Consider the following 19,523-nt stretch of genomic DNA (forward strand, 5'->3'; position numbering starts at 1 on the left):
CTTAAGGAGAAAGGGTTGCTGGAAGACTTCCTGAAGAATCATCCATATGATCCCTGCTCAAAGTTTGAACAACCCTTAACTCTGGATACAAATGAACCAATGATTAACTACTTGGATGTAAGTAATCTCTCAGTTTACCAAACAAAAGAGAAAACTACATCTTAACTTACATTTATTGCAGCTTCCACCTGTAATCTATATTATTCTCAGTGCCAGTTGCTGGTTAAGGGCAATAATTCAGTGGCACATAAACTGTGCTAGTAGACCTTGTGCTGTAGATATTTAACCTGCTATAATTTACACGGCAATTGTCAATGGATGGGATTCATCTGTTCTATCTGTTGTTGGGTGCCGCATGTCATTTGGACATATATGGATTAAGTAAGGAAATTTGGCATAGACTTGTTCAACATAAATCATGTTAAATGAATTTGATTATAATTTTTGATGAGGTAACAGTGCAAGTTGATCAGGGTCATGAATTTGATATTTTTCTTTATTCATTCATGGAATGTGGGCTTCCCTGGCTGGGCCAGTGTTTATTGTCCATCCCTAGTTGCCCTTGTGAAGGTGGTGGTGAGCTGCCTTCTTGAACCATTGCAGTTCATGTGGTGTTGGTAAATCCACAGTGCTGTTAGGAAGGGAGTTCCAGGATTTTGAACCTGCGACAGTGAAGGAGGGGCGACATATTTCCAAGTCAGGATGGTGAGTGATTTGGAGAGGAATTTCCAGGTGGTGGTGTTCCCATCTATCTTCTGCCCTTGTCCTTCTAGGTGGTAGTGGTCGTTGGTATGGAAGGTACTATCTAAGGAGCCTTGGTGAATTCCTGCAGTGCATCTTGTAGATGGTACACACTGCTGCTACTGTGCGTCAGGGGTGGAGGGAGTGAATGTTTGTGGATGTGGTGCCAATCAAGTGGACTGCTTTGTCCTGGATGGTGTCAAGCTTCTTGAGTGTTGTGGGAGCTGCACTCATCCAGGCAAGTGGGGAGTACTCCATCATACTTCTGACTTGTGCCTTGTAGATGGTGGACAGGCTTTGGGGAGTCAGGAGGTGAGTTACTCGTAATGCGATTCCAAGCCTTTGACCTGCTCTTGTAGACACAGCATTTATATGGCTAGTCCAGTTCAGTTTCTGGTTACTGGTAATCCCCAGGATGTTGATAGTGGGGGATTCAGTGATGATAATGTCATTGAACATCATGGGGCGATGGTTGGATTCTCTGTGTTTGGAGATGCTCATTGCCTGACACTTATGTAACGCAAATGTTACTTGCCAATTGTCAGCACAAGCCTGGATATTGTCCAGGTCTTGCTGCATTTGGACAGGGACTGCTTCAGTATCTGAGGAGTCGCAAATGGTTCTGAACATTGTGCAATCATAAGCAAACATCCCCAATCCTGACCTTATGATGGAAGGAAGGGCATTGATGAAGTAACTGAAGATGGTTAGGCCAAGGACACTACGCTGAGGATCTCCTGCAGTGGTGTCCTGGAGCTGAGATGACTGACCTCCAACAATCACAGCCATCTTCCTATATGCTAAGTATGACTCCAACCAGTGTAGATCTTTGCCCCCTGATTGGCATTGAATCCAGTTTCGCTAGGGCTCCTTGAGGCTATACTTGGTCAACTGCTGCCTTGATGTCAAGGGCAGTCACTCTCACCTCACCTCGGGAGTTCAGTTCTTTTGTCCATGTTTCAGCCAAGGCTATAATGAAGTCAGGAGCTGAGTGGCCCTGTCAGAACCCAAACTGGGCATCAGTGAGCAGGTTATTGCTAAGCAAGTGCCACTTGATAGCACTGTTGATGAACCCTTCTATTACTTTACTGATAATGGAGAGTAGACTAATGGGGCGGTAATTGGCTGGGCTGGATTTGCCCTGCTCTTTGTGTACACGACATAGCGGGCAATTTTCCACATAGCTGGGTAGATGCCAGTGCTGTAGCTGTACTGGAACAGCTTGGCTAGTAGTGCGGCAAGTGCTGGAGCCCAAGCCTTCAGAACTATTGCCGGAATATTGTCAGGGCCCATAACCTTCGCAGTATCCAGTCCCTTCAGCCGTTCCTCGATATCACGTAGAGTGAATCAAATTGGCTGAAAACAGGCATCTGTGATGCTGGGGACCTCCAGAGGAGGCCGAGATGGATCATCCACTCGACACTTCTTGCTGATGATTTTTGCGAATGCTTCAGCATTATCTTTGTACTGCTGTGCTGGGCTCCTCCATCATTGAGGATGGAGATATTTGTCGAGCCTTCTCCTCCAGTGAGTTGTTTAATTGTCCACCACCATTCACCACTGGATGTGCCAGGACTGCAGAGCTTAAATCTGATCTGTTGGTTGTGGGATAACTTATCCCTATCTATCACTTGCTGCTTATGCTGTTTGGTGCACAAGTAGTCCTGTGTTATAGCTTTACCAGGTTGACATCTCATTTTCAGGTATGCCTGGTGCTGCTCCTGGCATGCCCTCCTGCACTCTTCATTCATACGGGAATTCCTAAAAACATTTGATAAAATGCCACATAACAACTTGTCATCAAAGTTGAAGCCATCGAATCAAAGGGACAATGGCAGTGACTTCATAAATAGATCATAAAAGCAAGGAAATTATGATGAACCATTAGACAAAATATTGATTCAACCTCAACTGGAGTCAAATGTCCAATTCTGAGCACCACATGATAGGAAGGATACAAAGGCATTAGAAAGGGGACAGAAAAGATTCAACAGATGGTTCCAGGAATGAGAAACTTCAGTTCCATGGATAGGTTGAAAAAGCTGGGGCTGTTGTACTTGAAGAGAAGATTAAGAGTACATTTGATAGAGGTTGTCAAAATCATTGGGAGAATGGTCAAGAACGAGTGGTTACTGATTTAAGGCGGTTGGCAAAAGAACACAAGGAAACAGAAGGACAAAGCATTTTTTACACAGCCGGTGGTTAGGATCTGGAACGTGCTGACTAAAAGGGTGGAGGAGGCAGATTCAATTGCAGCTTTGAAAAGGAAAATGCATAACTATCGGAAAAGAAAATATTGGCAGGGACACGGGGATAATGCGGGGGTGTAGGCCTATATGAATTGCTATTCCAGAGAGTTAGCAGGACATGATGGGTCAAATGGCCTCCATCTACACTGTAACCATTTTATGTTTCTATGAAAAGCTGGTGATCACAACATTGAATCCTTTTGATCTGGATTTGAAACTTCTGATTCATTGTGAGAAATTACTTGTGATTTCTGTAGCCCTACGAACTGGCAGCTGCTTGTCTAACCAATGCTGATGGTTACTGGGTTAATATTCCTGGGTACCTTTAATGAGCATGGCTTGTGTTGCTGGGTGGGTGTTTAACAATGCTATCAGTCTTGTTAGCGTCAGTTAGAGTTGAGATGCGACCTGAAGTTTAAAGAGAACATGAATGAAAGGTGCAACAGCATCTTAGCCATGAAGTATATATTCAGTATAATACATAGGAACAGATGCATTGCTCATTAAATCTCTTGCATTTAAATAGCTACACTCTTCTACTTCTGCATCATGTGATTAGAATAAAGGAGTGATGGGAAGATTTACATTTTCTAATGGGTGTAGAGGAACCTGAGCCTAATAACACAATGATATATTTCCAGGTGATATATTTTGGTCTTTTTCTTTTTGCTGACAGTTGTCATACTATGGAGCAATCAGCATTGGGAATCCACCACAGAGCTTCACCGTCATCTTTGACACTGGCTCATCCAATCTCTGGGTCCCATCAGTTTACTGTTCTGAAAAGTCATGCAGTAAGTAAATATTACCCTGCTGTTAACATACTTCCCTTTGTGAATTGTCTTCACGTTAAGGTCAGTTGTGTTAGGAAGAGATTCAAATTGCTACAATAGTCACAGTTGAACAGTGTGTTTTGTAAGATTGGATGAAACCCTAGAATTTTGCTTGGTTATCTCTGGGCTCGGAGAGAAATTTAACCGAGCTTTGATTTCTTGGAGGTTTTCGCTGTGGTTCTTTGTCTCCCTCTGGATATGGATAAATCTTAGGTTGAAGTTACATTAAGATCTTAGCATTAGTGTAAAATAATTTCCAGTTCACACTCCTGGATCGGATGGTTACTGGCAAAGATAATGGACGGTGGAGATTTTGCGGCAACAAAGCAAATTGATAATCTGGAAACTGTAGGAACAACGTTTTGAAACCTTAGTGATAAGTCAGTTCATAAAAATACTAAACTAATCAAAAGTACACAACAAAGGTACATTCTCCATAACGCTGAGTCATAGAGTCATGAAGTCATTACTGCACAGAGGGTACAATCTAGCCAATCGGGTCCATGCCAGCTCACTGTAGAGCAACCCAGTCAGTGCTATTCCATGGCTCTATCCCCATAGCCCTGCTGGTTTATATTCCTCAAGTTCTCACCCAATTTCCTTTTGAAATCATTGATTATTTCTACTGCCCATTCTTGTAGGCAGCAAGTTCCAGGTCACTACTGCCCACTGCTTAAAAAAGTTCTTCCTGACATCCACCTGCATCTTTTGCCCGAATCCTTAAATCTGCACCCTTGGTCTTTCAATTATCAGCTAATGGGAACAGCTTTTCTTTCTCTACCTTATCTAAAGCCATCATAAATTTATTATCTTCTACAACTCTATCAAATTTTCCCTCAATCACCTTTGCTCCAAAGAGAGGGAGCCCAGGATCTCCAACCTGACCTGGTAGCAAAAAATCCCTCACCCAGGGACCATTCTGGTGTCATGTTAAATTTGATTAGGTTTAAGCTTATCCAATGGCTAGGCTAACAAGAGGGTCTCCACTAGACTGTCTTCCTTTGTAAGTGTGCACATGGACACACACGTGCACACACATGTCCAACTCAGAGCTCCACCTCACACATGAACACAGCTTTCTGATCCTCCTCACATTCTCAGCACCTCATTCCAAGGAAAAGGGAACCAGTAATACACCTAAGAGGCTAAAAAAAATTGGGTGGGTGCTTGTTTAAAATAGAAACTTTTAAAAATGTGAGTAATTGATTCTTTTCTGGCACAAAAGTTTCTTGATGTATTAGACTAAATGGTGAAATGTTTTTTTTATTAATTTCATGAAATGAATGTTCTGTTCCAGTGGTACATAAAAGATTCAACCCCAAATTGTCATCAACATATCGTTCAAACAACCAGGGTGTATCTATCCAGTATGGTACAGGAGCCATGAAAGGAATACTGGGATATGACACTGTCAGAGTAAGTAGATTGTAGCCCCTTCATCAAATAAATTCAACGACAAAACAGTGATAATTGATGTCTAAGGTAATATGTTCCAGATCAGGACACAAGATATTGGCATCAAAAACAATGAGTTTGATCAGTTGGAAGACGAACAGATACGTGGGAGTGTAATGATGATGTAGCAGAGAGTGTCTCAACGTCCAAGTTGTGGATTTGTAATAAAATCTGCCTGAAATTCTTTCCAATGAAACAGTAGATATTTGATGAAAATGCTCCCTTCATTCAGTTCAACTCACACCCTTATGTCTATTTGCGTTGAATGTGGTATATGACATCTGTCAGTCGTCTGCCTTAACTCAGTGGTAGCACTCTGAGTCAGAAGGTTGCAAGTTCAAACCCACTTGTACAGATAATCCAGATTGAGACTGCCATAGTGTTATAGGTAACCTTTGAAGTGGATGTAAACAACCAGCATCTACTATTCAAAGAAGCTCATGTGGCTACTCCCCATTTCTTTTCCAAAATTTATCCATGAACCAGGATTGTTAAAAAAAAGTTTAATTGGTCATCTAACCCATTGGGGCTCATGATTGGCTGCATGGGTGTGGGAAAATATATTTGCTAAGTGCAGTTTATGGAGAAGTTACAATTCACTGGATAACATTCTGCTCAATTTCTCATGAATAATCACTTGACTTTATTTTTCTAGATTTCAAACATTGCTATCCCTGGTCAGGAATTTGGTTTAAGTACAACTGAACCTGGTGGTTTCTTTTCCTATGTTCAATTTGATGGAATTCTGGGCATGGGCTTTCCATCTCTTGCAGCATCAGGAGCCACCACTGTATTTAGTAACATGATGTCTCAGAGACTGGTGGATGAGCCTCTCTTCTCTGTGTACCTAACAAGGTGAAAATCTTTTATGCACTTGTTGCTACATATTATTTCCCTGAATGAAACAGGAACTGCTTATTTTGCTTCCACTCAAACAATCAGCTTGCCTTAGTTGTTAACGCTCTTGTCTTTGTTTCAATGCCATGGGCTCAAATCGAATGTAAAACTTGAGCACATTGTGAATGTCAATACTTTAGTGTGGCATTGTACTCCACACCTGAAGTTCCATGGGCAGTTTTGGTCCCTGTATCCTAGGAAAGATATAGTTGCACTGGAGGCAGTATATCAAAGGTTCACTAGATTGGTCCCTGGGGTAAGAGGGTTATCCAATGAAGAGATGTGGAATAAATTAGCTTTATATTCTCTGGAGGTTAGAAGAATTAGAGGTGAGCCCAGTAGTGCTCAATTGCTCAACATTTGATTCTGTGTCACTGTTCACTGCTCACTGTGTATGATTAGTTAAGCCTGGCTGTGGTCAGTTCAAGAGAGAGAGAGAGGCAGAGACTGAACTAAGGCCGGCTGCTGAAATTGTGGAAGCAGGCATTTTTAAAGCATTGTAAATAAATCTTATCCTGTGCAAGTAGAAAATGGTGTATCATCTCTGCATATCTCCGAGGCATAAAATACAACAGCCTCATTGAAACATACAAGGTTCTGAAGGGCCTTGACAGGATGGACACTGAGAGGTTATTTTCTGGCTGTGGAATTTAGAACAAAGGGGCACAGAGTCAGGATAGATGGCCTGGGCTGGCATGTTGAGAAACCTCTTCACTATCAGGATATTGTGAATCTTTGGCATTCTCTACCCCAGAGGTTTGCGGATGCTCCATCATTGAGTATACTTAAGGCTGAGATAGACAGATTTTTGGCCACTCATGGAATTGATGGATATGGGAAGTGGGCAGGAAACAGATGTCCGTGGTATCTTTTCACTGAGTTTGCTCAGATTATTAGTGGGACACTGCTGTGTACAAACTGCCTACCACCTTTGTCTACACTGCAATGTTAAATACACTTCATAAGTATTAGTTGGGTGAGAAGAATTTAAGGCCATTCTCAGGATGTGAAAGACTCAACATCAATGCAGGTGCTTTGTTTCAAGGTGATTTGGTTCCAAACCTTGAATTTGTCCTCTGGTGCTTCAACCCAATTCAGAATAGAACCAATAAACAGAGCCAGAATATATTCCGCATCATTCATTTAAAAGGTATAGTTCCCCAATTTGAATTTATAATTTTGAATTCATTTTTACTATTTATGGCAACATTGCAATCAATGACTTTTAGTAGCTGCTTTAGAAAGTTGTTGATTTTAGATTTAATACCCAATAGGCAGTCACGTTACTAAGTGCTACCTCTAAACTGGAAATATATCAATCTCTGAGCTTTTCTTGAATTCTCTTTTGTTTTACAGACAGCAAGGTCAGTCCGGCAGTGAAATCCTATTTGGTGGAATTGATTCAAGTCACTACACAGGCCAAATTCACTGGGTTCCTGTCACTCGTGATGCCTACTGGCAAATCCTCATTGACAGGTAAGTGATTACCCATCGACAAGAGGAATAGATATTTTCTGCTTCTCTATTGAAGTCTGAGATAATGGTTTTAACAAATTATATTGAAACAAACAAACTAAAAGGAAAGAAGGAATAAAATACTTAGACTAATTTTAAGATCTCAGTTGAATCAGCGTTTATTTAAGATATAATGAATGCCTCAGCGAGCTAGGAAACTCAACTTGCTATTAATTGTTCTATTTGTCTAATACTTGAGGCAGTTTTAAGTCTTTGACGAATTCTTGACGCATTTTTCTCTGTCCAGGGTGACAGTCGATGGTGAGGTTGTGGCCTGCAGTGGAGGTTGTCCTGCCATTGTTGATACTGGTACTTCTCTTCTTGTTGGCCCCAGTACACCCATTGGCATTATCCAGCAGGGCATTGGAGCAACTCCAACTTCCTATGGAATGGTAAACCCATGTTCCAACATTGGGCGTGGATGTGGAGTGTCTGAGTGTGCATCAATGAATCATTCACAATGCAGCCTCGAACAGATCATTTACACTATGACAAAATGCTACACGCTACATTTGTAAAAAATCTTGCAAATTCTCATCCATAATTTGCTCTGTGGAAATTCCCTCAGCCTCTTGTGGGTGGGGGTGGGGATGGTATGTGGGAAGGGAGGGGTAGAGTGGGCGGGAGTGAGAGGACAGAGTGATGTTAAATTAAATTTGACAAATATGAGGCAACAATCACACTAGTATGGACATACTGCCCTATAAATATTTGAAAGGCACCAATATTTGTAGCAAAATTATGGTGAGGAGTCTTTACATTTTGGAACCTTCTTATTCAAGGGGAAAATTTAATGCAGAAATAGTGCACACTATCAGAAGACAAAATGTGCAATCCATTATCCTATTTATTATTGTTTTGGCATTGAGATGAACACTGATATTTAGAAATTTTTTGGTGTGATGTTGCTATATGGAAATTAAATCTATCCTGGGAATCGCTAATCTTTCTCTTTAACCATTTCCTGTTATCCTGCTTGTGTATTCCAATTTCACCTCATCTTTAGCTCAATATTGATTAATTAGGAATGGCATTGCACTATAAATGAGTTATTGTAAATCTTTATACTGACACAATAACTGAATGCTGTTTCTATTTTCTTACAGTACAACATAAACTGTAACAATCTGCAGAACATGCCTGATGTGGTCTTCACAATCAATGGAGTGGACTTCCCTCTCCCTGCAAAGGCTTACACGTTGCAGGTGTGTTATTGGACAGCAATGGGGTGCTAGAATAAACTTTGAAATTTTAGAAGATGCAATAGGAATATTTTTTTAATGTTAATTGTTCTCCTTTTCCTTACAGCAAACTTTTGACGAGCAAAAAAGCTGCATCAGTGGATTTGGCGTTACTGGTGGAAACCTCTGGATCCTGGGAGATGTGTTCATTGGGGAATATTACTCCATTTTCGACATTGGGAACAATCGTGTGGGTTTGGCTAAGGCTGTCTAATTTCTTCAACTGTATTCTCATTAAAAGCACACCTCGATCTGCATTTTAAGCCTTCACATGACTCTCCAGTGCAGCAGTTGTCACCTGGTTGCAGAGTGTAATAGAGGAAGTCATCATCTCTTGAATAACAATAAACAAATATATACAATTGGCAATTGGCTGTGGTTCGTGCTCAGCAGAACTCTGCACTAAATCACAGCTGAAAAACAAAGAAAATAGAAATAACAATTAAATAAATGGCTTGTCACTGTGTGTTTTTATAGGAACAGACTAAGGACACTGATTCTGGATTGGAAATGAGAATGTTGATAGAGTCTAATTATATTCCCTCTCTGATTGTGCAGCACTTTCACTCTGTTATCTTTTGGTTCTGACATTCAGCCGTGATATATTATTGGTGCAGTGATTCACTCCAGAGACATACACATTTCTGCTGAATGTGGATGACCTCTGCAGTGAAACCTGATTTGAAGTAAATGTGATCCTAACATCACACGGCAGCCTTTTCTCTCCTTTTCTCTTCGTTACAATCGTTCTTAAAATTGTTCAATAAAATATCAACATGCAACGCATACTCCCAGTTCTCCTGTTTCTTGTTCCATTTACTTCTGTGTGTGGGGCTGCCTGAATTCATTTCACATTTGAACTTTCTTGTGAGGTGATCCACTCATGTCAAAGTTTGCCAAACACAGGTAGGAATTTGTAGATCACATGAGAAGTGGTTGTTGAATAATATCTTCAGAAATTTGGAAGTGGCCTGGTGAAGCCTCGTTCTGGTTCTATTTATGTCTCAGTGTAATTCTAATATAAGATCCCATTGATTCAAGATGCTGGATATTATGGCATAGTGTACAAGAGCGTTGTGTATACTTCTGGGCGCCACATTATAGGAAGGATGTGAACACCTTGGAGAGAGGGCAGAAGCGTTTTCACGAATGGTTCCAGGGATGGACACTTCAGGTACAGAGATAGATTGGAGAGGTTGGGGCTGTTCTCCTTGGAGAGAAGAAGCCTAAGAAGAGATTTGATAGAGATATTCGAAATCATGAGGGGGCTGGACAGAAAAAATGGACAGAAGCTGTTCCCACTCGTTAAAGGATCAAGAACGATAGAGCACAATTTAAAGTGATTTTCAAAAGATGCAAATGTGACGTCAGATAAAACTTTTTCACACAACAAGTGGTTTGGGTCTGGAATGCACTGCCTCCAAGTGTGGTGAAGGGAGGTTTAATCGAGGCATTCAAGAGGACATTTGATGATTATTTGATTAGAAACAATGTGAAGGTTTAAGGGGAAAAGGCAGGACTATGGCACTAGGTCATAATGCTCATTTGCAGAGCCAGTGCAGACACGATGGGTGGAATGGCCTCCTTCTGTGCCATTAAAATTCTGTGATTCTGTGATTTCCATTTCAGATTGAGTTTCAGTGCACCCTGGTCTAGATATTCTAAAATGGTCGGCAATGTTTCCCAAGATTGTAAGAAGCAATCACACATATTTTCAAGTCAGCTGCAATGGGACAGCATCGTCCGCGTCCTTTACAAAAGTTATCCACATAGATTTGATCGGCTCTAGAATGTAGATATCCTGTTTCCCAATGTCAGGTTCAATTTGGGACCTTATTCAGTGGATCTGTGGCATCCAGAGATAGGGCAGGCAAAGACAGGCTGATCACCCAATCAGATTGAAGAATTGTCACAGGCAGCATTGCAGGAAGCAAAACGTAGGGAATATAACTCATATTTAAATAAAAGTACAAAAAGCAATATACAAATTAGGAGATGCTTATGGAGTTAAGGGAGAATCATAAATGTCAAAAATAAAACTTTAAAAAGAATTTATTAAAAGACGGAACTTCTACATGTTCTCCTGAGGCAAAGAGCCGCTTGCAAAATGTGTTTTTCCAAGGCCAGAGATGTTGTTGAATAAGAACAAAAGAAATACGAGCAGGAGTAGCATATTCAGCCCCTCAAGACTGCTCCACAATTCAATAAGATTATGGCTCATCTGAGTGTGGCCTCAACTCCACTATCCTGCCTGCCTCGCATAGCCTTTAACTGCCTTGTATATCAAAAACCTGTTTAGCTCAGCATTGAATATATTGAATGAGCCAGCCTGTGCTGCTCTCTGGGGAAGAGAATTCCAAAGATTAACAAGCCTCTGAGAGAAGAAATTCCTCCTCATCTCTGTCTTAAATGGGAGATGCCTTTTATTGTGAAACTGTGCTCCATAGTTCCAGATTCTCCATGTGACAGGAAACGTCCTCTCAACATCTACCCTGTCAATCCCCCTCAGAATCTTATATGTTACAATAAGATCACCTCTCATTCTTCTAAACTTCAATGAGTATAACCCTGTAAAAGCTGCGGCAATGCAGCCTGTGGCAAAGCAGTGTATCACTGACAGCAACTTCCTGATTTCCACGTTTAACTGTGCGTATGCGAATGCCAGACCTTGCTGTCAGCTTGACACAGTAATAATAGCAAGCACTGGCAGCATCACTGTTACTACTACTGCAAATTCTGAGCCAAGATGTGATGAAATTAAATGTATTAAATATCAGGAATGCACAGGAGATCAGCATCTGAAAGATAAGTTGCTGTTACAGTTTAGTTTCTTGAAGTATTCACTGGAAACGATAACCTCCAACCCAATAATCCCATTGTGTATATGGATCTCAACTTGAATGAGATGGAAGCTTTCTACTGCCTTAAAGGCTTTAAAACAAAAGAGTCATGGACAGGTTCCACTGGTTTGGAAACATGCCAGCATAGTACCCACATTCAGCTGGTGAAGAATCGATTTTGGGAGAATGAAAATGGTTTTACATCAGTAACAGGCAAAACAATATAATAAACTATCAGGAACAAACTTGAGAATTACCTGTACGATATCCTAGTAAATCTTTGCCTCTGCATTTTCAGTGGTGAAAAATCCTGCTTACTTGCCATTATCAAAGTACGCTTATAATTTATTTCTTTTCCAAAAATGGAAAAGCCCAACTGGTCGCTTTATCCTGGCCATGTAGTTGTGATGCCTTATGCCTCACGGTACCGACTCTCCCTATCCATCTGGAACCATGTCATCTCTGGGGAGAGGGACAAAATTAAATATAAACTCAGGAAATAAAAACTGAAAAATTCCTCTCTCACCCATTTAACCAGGAACACACATTGATCTGGACTTGGATTACTTTTTGATACAAGGTGATCTCGAACCCAGCCCCGAACAGATGCAGCTCATTTGAAGCACCAAAGTAAATCAGCATTCACCACATGAGCATTAGGAGGGGCATGGAAGGATTTATTAATTGGAATAAATGTTTTGAATTTCATGCATTGGGAGTCAGTGGAATCCAGCAGGGACACAGGTATTAGATGTTTAAGATGCCGAGTGGGGCAAGTTGGAGGTCATGTGGTGAAGACTTCAGGAGGTTAATGAGCAGGGTTTCAAGAAGATGAGCCTCTACAACCCTCCTTAAATAGTGGAACCACATTAGCTGTTCTCCAGTCCTCTGGCACCTCCCCCATGGCCAGAGAGTAATTAAAATTTTGGGTCAGAGCCCCTGCCATCTCCTCCCTTGCCTCCCTCAGCAGTCTGGGACAAAAATCATTGGGACCTGAAAATTTGTCCACTTTTAAGCCTGCGGACACCTCCCATACCTTGTCACTCCCTATACCAATTTGCATAAGAACCTTGCAGTTTCTCTCCCCGAGTTGCATTTCGACATCCTCATTCTCTTGGGTGAAGACGGATGTGAAGTATTCATTCAACACTCTAGCGATGTCCTCTGGCTCCACCCATAGATTGCCCCCTTGGTCCCTTATGGGCCCTACACTTTCCCTAGTTATCCTCTTCCCATTGATATACTTATAGAATATCTTGGGATTTTCCCTACTTTTACCAGCCAGAGCTTTCTCATATCCCCTCTTTGCTCTCCTAATTGCCTTCTTAAGCTCCACCCTGCATTTTCTGTACTCCACCAATGCCTCCGCTGATTTGCTTCCCTTGTACCTGCTAAAAGTCTCTCTTTTCCTTCTCATCGTGACCTGAATATTTCTGGTCATCCATGGTTCTCTGGGCTTGTTACTCCTTCCTATCACCTAGAGGAAACATGTTGAGCCTGTGCCCTCCCCAGTTCCTTTTTGAACACCCCCCACTGCTCCTCTGTAGATTTCCCCACAAGTAGCTGTTCCCAGTCTACCTTGGCCAGATCCTGCCTTATTTTACTAAAATCCACTCTCCCCCAGTCCAAAACATTTTTTTGCAACTTGTCTATTTCTTTGTCCATAACAAGGTTAAATTCTACCATGTTGTGGTCGCTTTCACTAAAATGCTCGCCCACCATCACCTCAGCCACCTGTCTGGCTTCATTCCCCAGAATTAGGTCCAGCACTGCGCCATCCCTTGTTGGACCCTCTACATATTGACCTAAAAAGTTCTCCTGTACACATTTCAAGAAATACACTTCATCCCAGCCCTTAACACTATGTCTACCCCAATTAATGTTGGGAAAGTTGAAATCACGTAATATAATTACCATATTGTCATTGTTTTGACACACCTCCACAAATTGTGCACATATTTGCTCCTCAATTTCCCACTGACTAGCTGGGGGTCTATAATAAACACCTAATAATGAGGCTGCCCCCTTTTTAGCTCCTCAGCTCTACCCACAAAGCTTCATTCAATGCTCCCTCCAAGATATCATCTTTCCTTACTGCAGTAACTGACTCCTTAACTAATAATGCAAAGCCTCCTCCACTTTTACCCCCTCCCCTGTCTCGCCTGAAGATTCTATATCCCAGAATGTTGAGCTGCCAATCCTGACCCTCTCTCAACCACATCTCAGTGATGGCTACTGTATCACAATTCCACGTGTCAATCCTCACCCTTAACTCATCCGTTTTACCTGTAATACCCCTGGCATTAAAGTAGAGGCCATCCAGCCTTGCCTTACTCCCTTGAAACTTAATGCAGCTTTACTCCCTCTGACTTGATTGTTTTACTGTATTATGATGTGTCCCTATTCTGCTAACAATCTGTGTCCCCTCACCCTGCCGAATTAATTTGAACTCCTCCCAACAGCACTAGCAAACCCGCCTGCAAGGATGTTAGTCCCGCTCTGGTTCAGCTGTAGGCCGTCCCGCTTCTACAGGTCCCACCTTCCCCAGAAACGGTCCCAGTGACCCAGGAATCTAAAAGCCTCCCTCCTGCACCAACTCTTAAGCCATGTATTGACCTGCGCTATTCTACTATTTCTGAGCTCACTAGCACGTGGCTATTTAAGAAGGGTTGTAGAGATAATCCAGGGAACTACAGGCTAGTGAGCCTCAGGTCAGTGGTAGGGAAACTATCAGCGAAAATTCTGAAGGAGAGAATCTATCTCCACTTGAGGAGGCAAGGTTTGATCAGGGATAGTCAGCATGATTTTCTTATGCCTAACAAATTTGATTGAATTTTTGAGGAGGTGACCAGGTGTGTAGATGAGGGGAGTGTAGTTGCTGTAGTTTATATAGATTTCAGCAAACCTTTGACAAGGTCCCAGATGGGAGACTTATAAAGGAGGCAAATGCACATGGGATACAGGGTAATTTGATCAGGTGGATTCAAAATTGGCTTAGTTGTAGGAGACAGAGGGTGATGACAGAAGAATGCTTTAGTGACTGGATGCCAGGGATCTGTGCTCGGTTCCCAATTATTTGTCATTTATATAAACGACATAGATGAATATGTGGGGTGTAGGAATAGTAAGTTTGCGGTTGACACAAAGATTGGCCGGGTGGTTAATAATGTGGTTGAGTGTCTTGGGCTACAGGAAGATATAGACGGGATGGTCAATTGGGCAGATAAGTGGCCAATGGAATTTAACCCTGAAATGTGTGAGGTGATACACTTTGGAAGGAGTAATTTGACAAGGAAGTATTCAATGAAGAACATGACACTCGTCATGCGTGTCCATAGATCTCTGAAGGCGGAGGGGCATGTTTGTGGGGTGGTGAAAAAGGCATTTGGGACACTTGCCTTTATCAATCGAGCCATAGATTCCAAAAGTAGGGAGGTTATGTTGGAGTTGTATTGAACCTTGGTGAGGCCACAGCTGGAGTATTGTGTGCAGTTCTGGTCATCACATTATAGGAAGGATGTGATTGCACTGGAGTGGGTGCAGAGAAGTTTCACCAATATGTGGCCTGGGATGAAACACTTAAGTTATGAAGAGACTTGGGTTGTTATCGTTGGAGCAGAGAAGACTGAGGGGTGACCTAATCAAGGTGTACAAGATTATGAGGGGCATGGACAGGATGGATAGGGTGCTGCAGTTGCCCGGGGTTGATGGGTCAGTTACACGGGGACACAAGTTCAAGGTGAGGGGCAGGAGGTTGAGGGGGGATGTGAGGAAAAACTTTTTTACCCAGAGGGTGGTGACGGTCTGGAATGCACTGCCTGGGAGGGTGGTGGAGGCGGGTTGCCTCACATCCTTTAAAAAGTACCTGGATGAGCACTTGGCATGTCATAACATTTGAGGCTATGGGCCAAGTGCTGGTAAATGGGATGAGGTAGGAAGGTCAGGTGTTTCTCACGTGTCGTTGCAGACTCGATGGGCCGAAGGACCTCTTCTGCACTGTGATTCTGTGCTTCTGTGATTCTTGACTAAGGATTTCAATGTCAGAGAACTCATATAGCAATGAAAGTAAGAAATGTCACAAAGTGACAGTATGCAAGGCCTCTCTGTTGTAGCAAAATGAAGGAAGTGGCCAGAAACCATAAGCCCCGCCCCTCCCCCCCCCACCGCTCTCCCCCCACCCCCCCACCCCCCCCTCCATCCCCACCCCCAAATATGGCACTTCCCAGTTTTTGCGGGGACAGGGGGTATTTCGTGCATGCTTGTTTTACAGAGACAAATGGCTATTTTAATCATTAACTGGACTCCACTAAAGTGGTATTTTGGTAGCCTTGTAGTGTGAAACCTGAATTGTGCAGAATGGACCTGGTAACATCATACTTGAACTTTGGATTTATTTGGATATCCAGGGTACCTCTTTGGAGTGGTAATGTACCCCTTTGGATTTGGTCCCAAGAAACCTTTGGTGCAGGTCAGGTGCCCTTTGGAATTATTCAAGGGAGGCATAAATGTGCCTAAAAATGCATAAACTCATTACTGTCAACCTCACTGAAACAGTCAATAGATCTGTCAAAGGGGCCTGTTAAAACTGTTAGAAACACCTATCAGGGGAGCTGTCAAAAGTGTCAAGGCATTTAAAGGTCCTGCTCTTTACATCTTTGAAAAAATTGCCTGGTGTATTAAAAAATGATTGCTTGATATTTCATTCTGTCTGTTGACAATAATCTGAGGGTTGTCATTATTGGATTAGTGCTTTCTGACTGATTTCACAACCATTCATTATCATAGCAGAGTGCCTGCCAATTTCACAGTTTAATTGACAGCTACAAGTGGTTCTGGACTCTTTGATGTGGGACTATGAACTCCAATGCTTGTTGTCATATGGAATTGTGTACTAGGATGCAATATTTGTTATAGGAACATATAGAAACATAAAAACTAGGAGCAGGAGTAGGCCATTCGGCTCTTTGAGCCTGCTCCACCATTCATTATGATCATGGCTGATCATCCAACTCAATAGCCTGCTCCTGCCTTCTCCCCATACCCTTTGATCCCTTTCGCCCCAAGAGCAATATCTAACTCCTTCTTGAAAGCATGCAATATTTTGGTCTCAACTACTTTCCGTGGTAACGAATTCCACAGGCTCACCACTCTCTGGGGCAAGAAATTTCTCTTTGTCTCAGTCCTACATGGCCTACCCCGTGTCCGTACCCTGTGACTCCTGGTTCTGGACTCCCCCACCATTGGGAACATCCTTCCAGCATCTACCCTGTCTAGTACTGTTAGAATTTTATTGGTTTCTGTGACATCCCCCCTCATTCTTCTGAACTCCAGCGAATTTAATCCTAATCGAACCAATCTCTCCTCATATGTCAGTCCCGCCATCCCAGGGCTAATCCTTTGCTGCTCTCCTTCTATAGCAAGTACGTCTTTCCTCAGATAAGGAGACCAGAACTGCACACAATATTCCAGTTGTGGTCGCACCAAGGCCCTGTACAATTGCAGCAAGACATCCCTGTTGCTGTACTTGAATCCTCTGGCTATGAACGCCAACATACCATTTGCCTTCTTTACCGCCTGCTGCACCTGCATGCTTACCTTCAGCAACTGGTGTACAAGGAGATCCAGGTCTCATTCCACATTCCCCTCTCTCAAATTATAGCCTTTCAGATAATAATCTGCCTTCCTGTTTTTGCTACCAAAATAGATAACCTCACATTTATCCACATTATACTGCATCTGCGATACATTTGCCCACTCACTCAGCTTGTCCAAATCACACTGAAGCATCTCTGCATCCTTCTCACAGCTCACCCTCCCACCCAACTTTGTCTCATCTGCAAATCTGGAGATATTACATTTAATTCCCTCATCTAAATCATTAATATATATTGTGAATAACTGGCTGCCATTCAGAAAAAGACCCGTTTATTCCTACACTTTGTTTCCTGTCTGCCAACCAGTTTTCTATCCATCTCCATGTACAACCCCCAATCCCGTGCACTTTAACTTTACACGCCAATCTCTTATGTGGGACTTTGTTGGAAGTTATTATAAGGCGTTATTTAGTTGAAGGCATGTAAATGCAGAAAAGGGTTTTTTTTGAATGAGAGTGTTTTTAAAATGTTGTGGAGTCTGCAATAGACACTTAGAGCTTCATTTTATAGAACTTTCTTTCATCTCATCACAGCATGGGTCCTGATGTCTGCCCTTGCTGGATACTAGGTCAATTGACATGGTATCTGTAAAGGAAATGGGTGGTGTGTGGGGGCCACGGTTTGGCATGAGTGGGGCTATGATGTCATAGAGTTATAAAAAACCATTGAGGCATGTAGAACAGGATAGGTTGGTGTGGAAGTGTTGAGAGGCCATAGGGATGAGTGGGGGGGCATAGGTTGTGATGGAGGGTGTGAGGGGCCATGGGCATGTATCTCAGCTCCAGGGTGAATAGGAGACTGAATGTGGTCCAGTCAGAGTGAGCAGCTGGGCATTGGGATAGTTCCAGAAACATAGGTGGGAGACAAATAGGCCAGGGTTTTACTGCCCCACCACAGTGTGTCTCCACCCAGCGAATGCAGCAAACCACTGAAATCTCCACTCAGTTCGGCGGGACCCTAATATCCCCCAGGGCCAGAGGGGCTGTAAAATCCTGGCCATGAAGTAGTTTGGGTTTGACAATTTCATTCCAATACCAACGTTGTGAACCTGTTTCTCTGCTGAAGAAGATGGGGAACATTTAGGAGACAGTGATTGTTGTATCGTATGTTTTAGGATGATGGAATGCATCGCCTGGAAGTTTGGTGGAGGCAGGTTCAATCGAGGCTTTTTAGAGGGCATTAGATGATTCTTTGAATAGAAACCAGGTGCAGGGGTACGGGGAAAAGACAAGGCAATGGCACTAGGTCATAAGGTTGATTTAGAGAGCCAGTGCAGGCATGATGGGCCGAATGGGCTCCTTCTGTGCCGGTAAGATTCTGTGATTCTGTGAAGAGAATTCAAGACGGAACAATAATGGAATTAATAAAGACACACTCTGAATTATTAGTGTTTTCTGTACTGTTTGGATAAAGAGTAACTCATTATGATTTCAGGGAACAAGAACAAATATTAAACAATGAACTTCTTTACACCACAAGGACAGCCTGGTATTATATATACACCTGGCTCCTTATAAAGTTATGAAACTCTTTTCTTGTCAATGCACAGAGAGGTTCATTCATCTGTTGTCTCACTATATTTTGCATCACTGTCTCACAGAAAGTCTGATCATTTAACTTGGGGAAACATAATGGGTAAAATGCAGAACATATAAGTTACTCACATACGAAAGAAGCAGTTTTGGGACGAACAGGTTTTCCTATCATGCCCGGCATTGAACTATTTCTCTGCCTTTGTTGGGTCAGTGCACACAATGGGAACGCACTGGAGCAAGAAATAGTAAGTTAAATATTATGCATTCCCAAAAGGCCAACAGGTTATCAAGCTGTTATCGGCCCACAGTTATGTGTAAAGGGAATTGGTCCTCCTGAATGGAAAAATAAAGTCCCGAGACGTTTTTGGGCAAGGTGACCGATTGTACCCAAAGTCGATGTAACCAAAGATATGATTCAGCAGGAAAACATAGTTAAAAAGGCTGTCTCTGTTCACTTGCCACAGCCGAGAATGATGGGGATTGCCCAGAATTCTTCAGTATGGCTTCAATTCCCAAAGATTATCAGCAAATATTGAGTTTCTTTTCTATTGGCAATTGCTGAA

General features: G+C 42.4%; 1 protein-coding gene across 1 annotated transcript; it reads left to right on the forward strand.

The window, feature by feature from the left end:
* On the forward strand, positions 1–9,389 carry LOC144683373 (pepsin A-like). Its single transcript, XM_078546323.1, has 8 exons — positions 1–117; positions 3,667–3,784; positions 5,121–5,239; positions 5,934–6,133; positions 7,532–7,651; positions 7,938–8,082; positions 8,797–8,895; positions 8,999–9,389. Exons 1-8 carry the CDS (start codon positions 100–102, stop codon positions 9,143–9,145), a joined length of 966 nt encoding a protein of 321 aa, XP_078402449.1. The 5' UTR covers positions 1–99; the 3' UTR covers positions 9,146–9,389.
* Positions 9,390–19,523: the final 10,134 nt, after the last annotated feature.

Source organism: Cetorhinus maximus, chromosome 8 (assembly GCF_964194155.1).
Source record: "Cetorhinus maximus chromosome 8, sCetMax3.hap1.1, whole genome shotgun sequence".
In the NCBI taxonomy this organism is placed as follows: Eukaryota; Metazoa; Chordata; class Chondrichthyes; order Lamniformes; family Cetorhinidae; genus Cetorhinus; species Cetorhinus maximus.

What these genes read in the sequence shown, in the direction of transcription:
- LOC144683373 (XM_078546323.1), top strand. An exon ending in CTGTTCTGAAAAGTCATGCA is followed by an intron (nt 3,785 to 5,120) that starts GTAAGTAAATAT and finishes GTTCTGTTCCAG; the next exon opens with TGGTACATAAAAGATTCAAC. An exon ending in TTCTCTGTGTACCTAACAAG is followed by an intron (nt 6,134 to 7,531) that starts GTGAAAATCTTT and finishes TTTGTTTTACAG; the next exon opens with ACAGCAAGGTCAGTCCGGCA.